General features: G+C 39.8%; 1 protein-coding gene and 1 long non-coding RNA gene across 2 annotated transcripts; both read right to left on the bottom strand.

The window, feature by feature from the left end:
* Positions 1–6,513: 6,513 nt before the first annotated feature.
* On the bottom strand, positions 6,514–7,257 carry LOC106526551 (uncharacterized; the record flags this gene model as incomplete). Its single annotated transcript, XM_014021180.1, is given in 1 exon segment — positions 6,514–7,257. A coding segment is annotated over 1 exon segment (713 nt), but the record flags the coding sequence as incomplete, so codon positions are not given.
* A 502-nt stretch (positions 7,258–7,759) lies between these two features.
* Positions 7,760–8,395, bottom strand: LOC106526550 (uncharacterized). Its single transcript, XR_001311269.1, has 2 exons — positions 8,155–8,395; positions 7,760–8,069 (listed from the first exon to the last, which is right to left on the bottom strand). It is a non-coding gene; the product is annotated as an uncharacterized LOC106526550 (long non-coding RNA).
* Positions 8,396–11,056: the final 2,661 nt, after the last annotated feature.

The following is an 11,056-nucleotide window of genomic DNA, read 5'->3' as shown; positions in this document are numbered from 1 at the left end:
GCACAACTTAAGAACAAATCTGTGCGTACGAACGGTTCTTGCATGAGGCCCATTGTCCTTATAAAAAGAACAAAAAATACTTGAGAAACTTATGTAACTAGTTAAATGCAGCTACTTTCTAATAAAAAAGGAGTAGTGTCTTGTAGCTCATATAAGCTATACACATTCTGCATAAATATGACTGAAATAACTCTTTAATTTTTAATTAAGGACTGCATTGCCACTTAACATACATAATTGCCCACAAATTTTGATTGCAAGCTGAAAAGAAAACAAATACCACAGACAAAATTTTGAGCAATGTCATGAAAGGAGCTTCACATGTTTCGGAATAATTTTTAGCCAAGCTAAGAATGTTATGTTTCTGTATTTTGACATGTCATTTAGTTTATGTAATCGAAACCTGTTGGGGCAGCTTTTGTTTTAATTCCTTTTTGTTATCTGAATAAATATATTTTAATGAACAGAGAAAATGTATCCATAAAAATATTAAAAGTAATGTAGAGGAAGCCTCTGTCTAACTTATGCTTGGACTTCTATAAAAAATGAATACACATTTTAAGTGGGGCGGCTGTGGCAGAGTGGTTAGGGGAGTCGTCCTGGAACCGGAAGGTCGATGGTTCCTGATCCCCTGTCCAGCTGTCTCAGTTGTTGTGTCCTTGGGCAAGATACTTCACCCCTAATGCCTCTGATGTGTGTCCCATCAGTGTATGAATGTGATTGGCACTGATTAGTCTCCATAGATGATTGTTCATGTTAGCTTTGTAGGAGATCTGATAGAGTGCTGTGTGAATGGGTTAATGAGGACACAGATTGTAGTGTGAAAGCGCTTTGAGTATCCTGGTTGGGTAGAAAGGCGCTATATAAGTACAGTCCATTTACCATTTAAGTTCCTGTGCATTCATTCACTGATGAAGTCACCCAGTCTTCTTAGTAACATCTGCCATTAGGACACGATTATAAAAAATGTAAAATGTCTAATGCCACAAAAACAAATGTTTAGTTGTATAAGAGTTAATAGTGTTACACTAACAGATGTTAGCTCTAACTTTGCTCTGAGCATCAGTTCTAAATCAAATAGTTGGTCGAAAGTGACATTTGACATTTAACATACAGTAGAGGAACTGGGTCAGCCACATTGTGTGTGAGGTGCATGCACGGCTGACTTTGTATATCCTTCATACTTTGTTTGGCGATGTGCTCAAGCACACGGCCCGTTTGAAGCTGTGATCTTTTTTCTTCCTTCATCACTTTGGTATGTGTTACCATTCATTCCAAGGTAGTCCCACGCAAGTCCCACAATCCATTATGTGTACCTGCACAAACACAGCAGGTTTGTTCTTTTGCCAAGAGTATAGCAGCAAACACTCCTGATCGGTGCTCGCTGTAACATCCACACACAGATTTGCCAAAGCACTTTAGTATTTAACTACATTTTGCATATTAAACTTGCAGTGTCGTGTGTTAGTTTGTCAATTTAGACGACTGTTCATTTAATGTAGTTATGTTTTAGAAGTCATACTGTAAATACCACCAATTGCAATAGAAATGTTGCCTTTTTTCAGAATTTGAGCAGAATATCCTCAAGTAACATTAATAAATGTGTGCTTAAACACATATTTGGATGCTGCTTTTGGTCTAAAGAACTGATATTTTAAAATATCAATCATTAATCAGGCCATGTGAAATGTATTTKCATGACAAAGAAATCTTCATTACTGATGTGCACCTTAAACCCCTACTAGTTTGTTAACAATTTGTTAATTATTTGATAACAGCCATTATTGTAATGTTTTCATTTTATCTTTCAAGGCGGCACGGTGGCTCAGTTGGTAGAGCTCTCAGCTAGAAGGTTGCCGGATAGAATCCCAGCTGGGGTGATTTCTGGTTAGGGTATTGCTTGTTCTCTTTGTGCATGTTGAAGAAATGGATAAAAAATAATAGATGAATTTTTATCCTTCAAAATACATAAATGTATACTCAGCATAAGGAACAGACTGGTTGTGAGCTTAAAAAAATCGCTACTTTATGCAGAAATGTTGATTTTGTTAATTAAACTTGTACTTCCAGTTTGATTCCCACAGGGCTTGGCATTATTACAAGTTTGAACAAACATGTCTACTAGCTCATCATTACAGTTACTGAACAATCTGGTTTAGTTCAAACAACTTGGAAAGAAAAAAAAATGTAATCTACTCTTCACTGGAAACTACAACATACAGATCTGATTTCTATTTCCCTCAGTACTGGAGAATATCTAAAGAGCTTATTATTTTCTTTAGTTCATTCAAAGAGTTTTTTTTCCCACTGACTGTTGATATTTTAGTGAAAGGAGAGTAAGCTGACTATCACAAGACAAACCCTCCAAACATTGTTAAACTTTGGTCTGATGCCAAAAGCTGTTAAGGAATCAGAAAAATGCAGACCACATTTTAACGCCCGTAAAGGCCTGACGAAGATCTGCAACGTACATTTCACAAGTCAAGACTTAAACACATTCCTAATCATTTGTCACAGATCATTAAACATGCTTCTCTACATTTCAAAAAATATTTTTAAACAAATCAGTAGATTTACTGTTATACCGAATATGTTTTCTTTTTCTATACAAAAAGCTATATTTATACTTGTTGACTATTCCATCCCTCTAATAACTATTTCAAGAAAAAAAGGGAAAAATCTAGCAACATTTTCTGATGCTACTGAAGACTCTCATGTAAAAACGCATGTTGTTCATAATCGATTCCTCTGTGCATAATGTCTGTGCTCTAACCGTCCAGGAATTTTAGGCTGTTTGACTCTTTATAAGTGTCTGGAAGAGACACTTAAATGGAGGTAATCTCTAATTGCCTCAGACAACTGCTCCTCAGAACTATTCGTGTTATTTTCAGGTACAACAGACAGCTTTTTCGAGTGGATTAGTTCAATCAAAATGCTGCCATTGTTTGAGCGTTTTTTCAGCGATATAAAAAAAAAAACAGGCCAATAAACATCTGGCCTGTGGCGGCATGAAGTTGGGAACAAAATGGCACAATTTCCATCACACAACTACAGCACATCACTGAGGGTATTTTTCTTAGGTTGGACCATGCAGAGGTCTTCAGACGTCCCAGTCCTCGTTGTTGCCCCTCTGCATTTAGATGGCAACAGCGTCGTTCAGGCTCAAAACCATTGGTGGATGATCCCATTCTTCTTTCTGCGTAAATGTACAGTTCTTTTTCATTTCAAATATAGTTCTTCACTAAAACAAATCAATGTAAGCTGGAGGGTTGGAATGTGACATTAAAAAACAAGAATCAATAGAAGAAGGTTCATTTGTAGTTTGAAACATGTTTGTCTTTGTACTCACCTTTTTTCTCTTAAATCATCGTTCCTCTTTTCTACACTGTCTGTTAGTCAATTACGCAATTTAGGGGATGAAGTCATTCATCGACTTCTGTACCCTTTACATTACATTCACATTACATTTTTTAGAGTTTATAAATAGCCAGCTTCTGTTTACTCCCTTCTCCTTCACTTTCCTCCTTTCCTTTTCTTACCTCTTGTCACATCCCAGCAAAAACAAGTGCTAGAGAGGAAGGAGAGGAAAAACAAACTTGAGTGCATCCCCGGTGTTGGACAAGATGATCACAATGCTCAAGGTCTTTGGTGTCACAGGAAAAGCATTGTGTCTTACTTCCCTCCCTACTTTTTTCTGCTTCTGAAGAAGAATAACAGGGGATGTTGAGGATTACAGGCCCCACAATATTTATTGTAATAGAGGACACACTGATCTTACTTCCTTTAGAAGCTGCAGCTTGCTGCCACTCGACTTATACAGTACATGCATGCGTGGGTTGAAAATACTCCTCAACAGGAACCTGGAAGTATTGCTAGTGAGTGGAAGCAGGAAATGGGTGGCTCCAGGCGTTGTGCCTCTGTTTCTGTCTCCACAGGAGCCACCATTAAAGAAACAACTGACAGTATTATGAACAATTGCCTCACTGTTTTAATTTAAAATGTGTCCTTCATCCATTAATTTTATTTACCCGCTTTTTTTTCTTCAGGTCACGGGGGTCACTGGTGTTCATGTCCAGCAATCACTGTGGGAAAGGTGGAGGACAAACTGGGCTGTCCTCAGTCCCGTTCTACACCTACACCTGTTTGTAGTGTTCATTAGACTCAGCTGTTGTACTTACAAAAATTATCAAAGAGAACATAAGGAACAAGCTAGAGTCAGACTGAGGAGCAAACAAAAAGCCAGGGATGTTAGTATTGAAGGTGTAAAGTAAGCACTCTTCTAATTCTTGGGTGCTGCTTTTAGAGATCGCTGTAGTACAGTGGTGCCCACTCCTGGTCCTTGAGGGCCTCTAATCCTGCATGTTTAAGATATCTCTGTGTTTTGACACACCTGAATTGAACAAATGAATGATTAACAGACCTCTGCAGAACTTGAAGATCTGCTTTAGCAGGGAAACAACCACAACATGTAGGATAGTGATTTTCAAGGTCCAGGATTGGACACCGCTGTAATCTCTAAAAGCAGCAGCCAAAATAAGTGTATAGAGTTTAGGATGCATGTGGTCTGCAGATTTACATCTCATCTTGGGTCTTCATGTATGGACTTTGCATGTTCCTCCATGCGTGTGTGGGTGCTCTTCTGGTTAACTGGTGATTCTAAAGTGACCATGTGCATGCATGTCTTTATGGTTCCTTTGTTTTGTTTAGTTTTTTTGTTGGCATTGCCATGAATTGGCAACCTGTCCAGGGTGCACTCTAACTCTCATCATATACATTCTGGAGTTAAGCTCCGGCTCCTTGTGACCCTGAGCTGGGTTAAGATGGGTGTATGTTTAGAGTCCACTATTGATACTGTATTTATATTACTCTATTATAATAACTTTTTGACGTCATRTAGCAATAGTGTAACAATGTTCTTCCAAACAATCAGGTGTGAAGCAGGTAAAGTTCTTCTCTAAGGTTTGTGTAGGTGATAATTGTGTATAGTCACCACACTATCATGGTGGCCTTTTTTCCCTCACCCCCTCCTCTGCCCTGCCAGCATCCTAAAGAGTCAAACTTGTGAAAGGAACAAGTTTATTCAGCGAGGGAGCCTATTACCCCATGAAAGGTCTCTGAAAGGCTGCCTAGCACATAAAAGTGATGACTGGACACTGTGCTGTGTGTGTGTGCATCTTTGTGAATGTGTGTGCAAGTATGGCCTATTGGCGAAGGGTGCCTGCACTTGAACTGGGTCTATTCACTGAAGTTTGGGGGTCTTGTGGTCTTTAATGTGACCAGAGCAGGGCAGAATGACCTCTGTGGGACTGGTCGGCACCACAGCCTTAATCCTCCTCCTCTGTGTCTTTTTCTGCCCCCCACCATCCCCTCCTCCTTCACTGTCAAAAAAAGAGGCCTGACTTTTTTATTCTACTCCYCTCTCTGCCGCCTATATTGTTGAACAGACAAGGAATGTCTTGAAGGTCTTTGGGTTTTGCAAGGTTGGATTAGGCAAAGACCAAAACCCAAAGTGTTGTTTTAAGAGAGATTTTAAGAAAAGTACTTGAAGATGTTTTATGAATCAATAATCATTTGACATAAAGATTTTTATAACTTTTTTTGTTTAGACTTCTCCATACAAGTTTAGCTCATGTTCTTTTAGATTCCTTCCATGTTCCACTAATGAAACCTGTTCAGTGTTCCACAAACTATACTGCTCATTAGCAGATGTGTCAAGGCTTTCAAAGATGCAGTGATCTTTACAACTGCTCTAGAAAAAGGTATTTAAAAATAGCTGATTGGTGAAAAACTTGTGGAAAGAGATAGCACAGTTATTGTGCACAGGAGACAGCTGCGAGACACAGGCGGCCATCTGCAAGTGTTCTTCCTTAGCTGCTTGCTGTCTGTGTACACAATAATTGCACTTTTTTTTCAAACCAAAGTGTTTTCAAACCAGGTTTTGGAGCGGAGGTTTTTGGAAACCCCGCACAGAGGTGTGAAATTGTGTGTGCGCATCCCAAACAGCTGTAGTCAATAGTTTAATTGTTTTTTTTGGCGCTTGCACAAGTAGATGAACATAAACGATGGTGAATAGCAAAATGCTGTTTGTGCTACTCAACCTTTTAAATGCGTAGGAGCAAGCCATCCTCATCCTCSGTCCCAACAAATGTTCATGTATTCACCATTTTAGATGTAATTGTTTTCATGCTTGAGACTGCTGCACATCTCGTTGAAAGCTATAAATCAGCTGTCATCAGTGCTTCCAAATTTACAGGAACTACCTTTTTTAAAAGATAGTTCCAGGGCCATGCCCCCTCCTTCTCTGTGCACACATTCATCAATCACAGCACACACTTCATCTTGCAATCTCAGGACCCCCATGGATCTACTGAATAATAAATCTAAATCAAGATATTTAGCTTTATTGAAAGTAGCGATCCTTACGAGCTGCTGAAGTCTGCAGAGCCGACACGGAGGCTGTGTTGACATGACTCTGTGTGACTTTCTCTGATATTATTAGTAACTATATCTTATGTAACCTGATCCAACTGTTCCTGCTGCTTTTGTAAAATTACAGTCAGAGTAGCAAGTTGCGAGGCAACAGAACTAGCTGGAGAATCAAGTTGGGGGGGGGACACACTGGCACTCTGTACAGCACAAAAAGAGGGGACAACACTACTTTTATTTTCCACCCCRCCCTCACGCTCCCACATAATTGCCTCAGCTCTAACCTCCAGTAATGTACAACTCGGATTATCACGAGCATAACGCTTTAGCTCTMTACGCAGGTCAGAATTACTAACATTTTGAATAAATTGATCACGAAGTAACAWGTCAGCATTTGCCATAGCATGAGGAGAATTAGATTTAACTTTGTCCATCAAGCAAAACAAGGAATGAGAGAATTCCTGCAAAGATTCACCATSTAATTGTCTCCGTGAAAAGAAGTCCTCCTGTAATAAGACATATGACTGTTGGCAACCATACAGTTCTTTTAAAATGGTGAAAACAGTTTCTGGATTCTCACGTTCAGCTGAGGATCTATATTTAATCTCATCTCGAGCTTCACCTTCAAGATGGTCAAAAATGAAAGCAGCCTGCTCTGTGGGTCCAACATGGCGGACTCGCATGCTGGTGCGAACCTCTTCTATCCACTCCTCCACACCGACACCATGAGTTCCTCGAAAGATTGGACACTTTCGCTCCCTCGGCAGGTAGATTATGCGATCAGTTGYCCYAGTGTTCATCGGAGCTCYMCTTGTACTCGGGCCAGCTTGTTCATCCCCCTGTTGATTTGAATTTGCTCTTGCAGAATCCCTCTCCTGCTGCAGAYGGCTCCTTTYGGCCTCCAACTGCTGRACTCGAGCCCGGAGTTCTTGAAGTTCCTCAGCCATCGCACCAGGAACRCTGATCCTCGTTCACAGGCRGAAWTATCCAGCCAGGTCCCACGAYGTGCCTACTGTTTCACTATTATGCTCCCACACTCTAAGCGCCCCAAACAATGAATAAATACAGCGATAATGCTCTCTACTAAAACACCACTACCACAGAACCAACACTATCGGTATCAGAAATGAATGTRAAAATATGTATACTATCTGTTCCAACAGCCAGACCCTTCCAACAACGCCAGAAAATTGTAACACGGGGGAAAGAACCCGGATTGTGACTGAGGACGTGGCCCTGAAGCCAACTGGTAGACTACTGAGATATCAAGTGGTCTAGAGTTTCCCTATTAATTGTACCCAGGTAGGTCTGGCTGAGAATGAGGAAACAGAAATAGTATACAAAATAGATTTTATTTATACATTCCTTTACAATATTAAATAGACTTTATTATCCTAATTTAAAACGCAATAAGGCTCAAAAAACCTAGGACAAGACTAGAAGCAATTGGAACAAAAAACAAATGCGAGCCAAATTAGTAGAAACACCAAATAACAATAATGTTAGACAAAAGAGAACAAACCCCACATTGCCCCAACCCAGTCCTAAGGCTGTGCCCAGCAAGCTAATAAAAAATATAGAGAGCTGTGCATTGTTTGTGGTGCTGCACTGYTTGTGGGAGCACAATAGGCAACAGCAGCAATCTGCAATACCAAAAGAAAACAATGACGCATCTGCTGACAATAATARACAGGTAGAGTAGTGACATCAAAAATCCATTTATCCTACCAGTATTAAATGTCCACGATCCGAACCCTCAGCAACCCGATGAGCACGGCGCCAGCGCTCATCTGACCTGAGAGCCAACTCCCCAACGGACCAAACAAACACACACAGATTGGCGTGCACACCCGGTGCCTATATACGCTTAATGAGCCCGACAAGGCTGAGAACGGAAGTGACGGTGGGGAACGGGACCTAGGTGTGTTCAAGGGCCCAAACCCGGWGGGAATTTACAACCACTGGATGCAACCCAYGTCTTCCAATAAAACCGCCCGGTTACACTTATATACTCCAAATGTGTACATACTGCAYAATAAGGAGCTTTTTGTGATTATAATCTGATACTGTGTATCCTACGTTCGTTTTTACAAGGTCAGATGGCATAATTTTCAAAACACTTTTCTGTTTATGGTGCGCAATCTTTTTTAAGTTAATGAACGTACTATGTGGTAACTAACCATGGTAGGAGTGATCTGAACACACTCTGGAATCACGAGGAGGGTGAAATCTTTGTGGTTGATTATCGCCAGCCACAAAATCGCATCGCTTTACCGACAGTTCTACTTCTTAGTGTTTTTACRCCATCTGTATTTTTTAAGAGCATCTCTCTGCCACACGAGCAGCACAGTTTTGTAACTAACTCGAACGCAAACTTGCTCCATGACTGTTAAAACAACTTATAATAGAAACAGACTATATAAACAATCTAGACTGTATTCATTTCTGTGCTGTAAACTATCCCCTCTTCCGCATTSGCAGCTACGAACATGGCGATTTGATCACGTGATCTGCAGGTCGCTGCGTCGTTTGAAAACCATCTATTCAAAATTTACCAATGTTTCCAGAGATCGTTCATGTGTAAATAAGGACGTAGGTGAAAATGCAACCAGAAAGTGAACTTCCTGCAACTTGGCTCCTTTTTGGAACATGCAGCATAAATTTATTTCCCAGATTTTTTTTTTCTCTTTTTCTCACAAATGAGGAGGGATGGCAACTTCATTAAAGCAAAATTGAAAGTCGGGATCAGGAGAGCAATGTTTTTTTTTTTTTCCTGTTTGACCATTCAACTCATCAGGAGCCCTTCACCCTGACACTGAATTTGTGGAAATACGGGTTTATCTCAATAACCTTGATTCATGGCAGAGACTATTGAATCAGATAGAGACATTTTGACAGTGAGGCTGACAGCAGCTGTATGCTGGGTGTGGGTGTTTCTGTTTACCTAAGCCAACATGTCAGTTAGACCTAGACAGCATTACATCTTGCAGCTAAAGGCACCACTTCCCTAAATGCAAATTGACAGTGTTTGTGTGTGTGGGGGTGTATGTGTGTGTACCTCTGGTTGGTTGGCACAGAGTGAACGTGCTTGTGTGTAAAGAATGATGTTTGTATCTAGAACATTCTTGTAACGTTAGAGCTGTGAGTCGATGTGGGTGATAAAAGAGGCAAACTATGATCCCTAACGACAGTAATCAGTAAAGCAGATACAGTACGTTTTTCTCTAGTGGTTTACACTAATGGTTCTCAAAGTTGATGGTGTCACCACAGTGTGGGTCACAATACACCCAGTAGGAGTCTTTAGATAATCTCCAGATGGTAACTTACATTTTTAAATGATTGCTTTTTGCACATTTTTCAGAGGCCGCTGGAGCTTGTTGGTCTGTGTAGTGGTCTTCTAATCCTGGGGTCGTGGGTTCAAGCTCATGGTTGCATTAGGAAAAGCATTCAGTGTCAAACAATTGCCAGAAAGTTTGTTTGAGTTTGCTTGCTGTGGCTACCCCTGAAAAAGAAAGCAGCAAAAACATAATGAAAGGCAAATATTTACCATTTTTTCCAAGAAATAAAAGCAGTAATAGTGAATTAATAGTTCTTAAGGCAGTTTGTCTGTTTGTTTCATTGGGGTTTTGGCAACTTTTGGTTATTTGACGTGCGGTCACCAGGCTTTGTCACTATAATTTTGATGGGTTGCAGCTAAGAAGCTTAGGAACCACTGGTTTGCATCATCCACAGGGGTAAACACTTTTTATTTTTCAGTTTAAAATTTCCAAAGTTTGAAAATATTTGTGGGTGCCATTAAACAGGGTGTGCACAGTGCATATACTAGATATAAAAACAATTTAGATTTGTTCACACGTGAACTTTTTAGTGTTATCAAAACAAAACCAGTGTTTATTTGTTCAGGTTTGYTTTTGCACAGGCAAAGACCAGGTAGTCTAAGACAAACCAGGGTCTTGGTCACATCTCCTGCTAAATGTCTGTGCATTAGATTGGTTTGTTGTTATTTGGAAAGTACTCAAGTCAACAACACATCCCAGGAAACAAACGAAAAAAACAACAATTTGTGAGCAAAGCAGGGATATTTTCTTCTACTCTAGAGGTACATTTTGCTTGTGTCCCTGCAGACACAGGGAAAATAAAATGAACAAACAATAAAACACATATTAAAAGTAAATCAGTTCCTGTTTAAAGCTCATCGTTTGAAAGTGCTAAAATGAACAACTAGTTAAGATCATGGGTACGCAAAAAGCAATTCTGTTAGTAACTGGAGATTTGTTTGGTGTGCTGATGCAATGTTTTTGTGTTGTTGTTTGTTTTTTGTTTGTTTGGTTTAATTTTTTGTTTGTTTTTCCTGGTATGTGTTGTTGGCTCTCGAGAACTGTCCATCTTTAAATATTAAAAAAAATACAGATTTTTTTCCCCTTTCTGGAAAAGGAGGGTAATTGAAGGAGTATAAATGTTCTGGGTGGTGTATTTGTATCACATCCCAGTTTATGCTTGTTGGGTTGGATGATGCTTAAAAATGAACTAATCAGAGATAGTTATAAATGTAGATAAAGCAGAACAACTGTGGCCCAATTCCACCCATTAAATCCATGCAAATGCCTTTTTCATTACATGTGGGAAAAAA

The sequence above is a fragment of the Austrofundulus limnaeus genome, unplaced genomic scaffold (genome assembly GCF_001266775.1).
Source record: "Austrofundulus limnaeus strain Quisiro unplaced genomic scaffold, Austrofundulus_limnaeus-1.0 Scaffold281, whole genome shotgun sequence".
NCBI classification, from domain to species: Eukaryota; Metazoa; Chordata; class Actinopteri; order Cyprinodontiformes; family Rivulidae; genus Austrofundulus; species Austrofundulus limnaeus.
The sequence above is the reverse complement of the archived record's forward strand: the minus strand, read 5'-3'. Positions and strand labels throughout refer to the sequence as shown.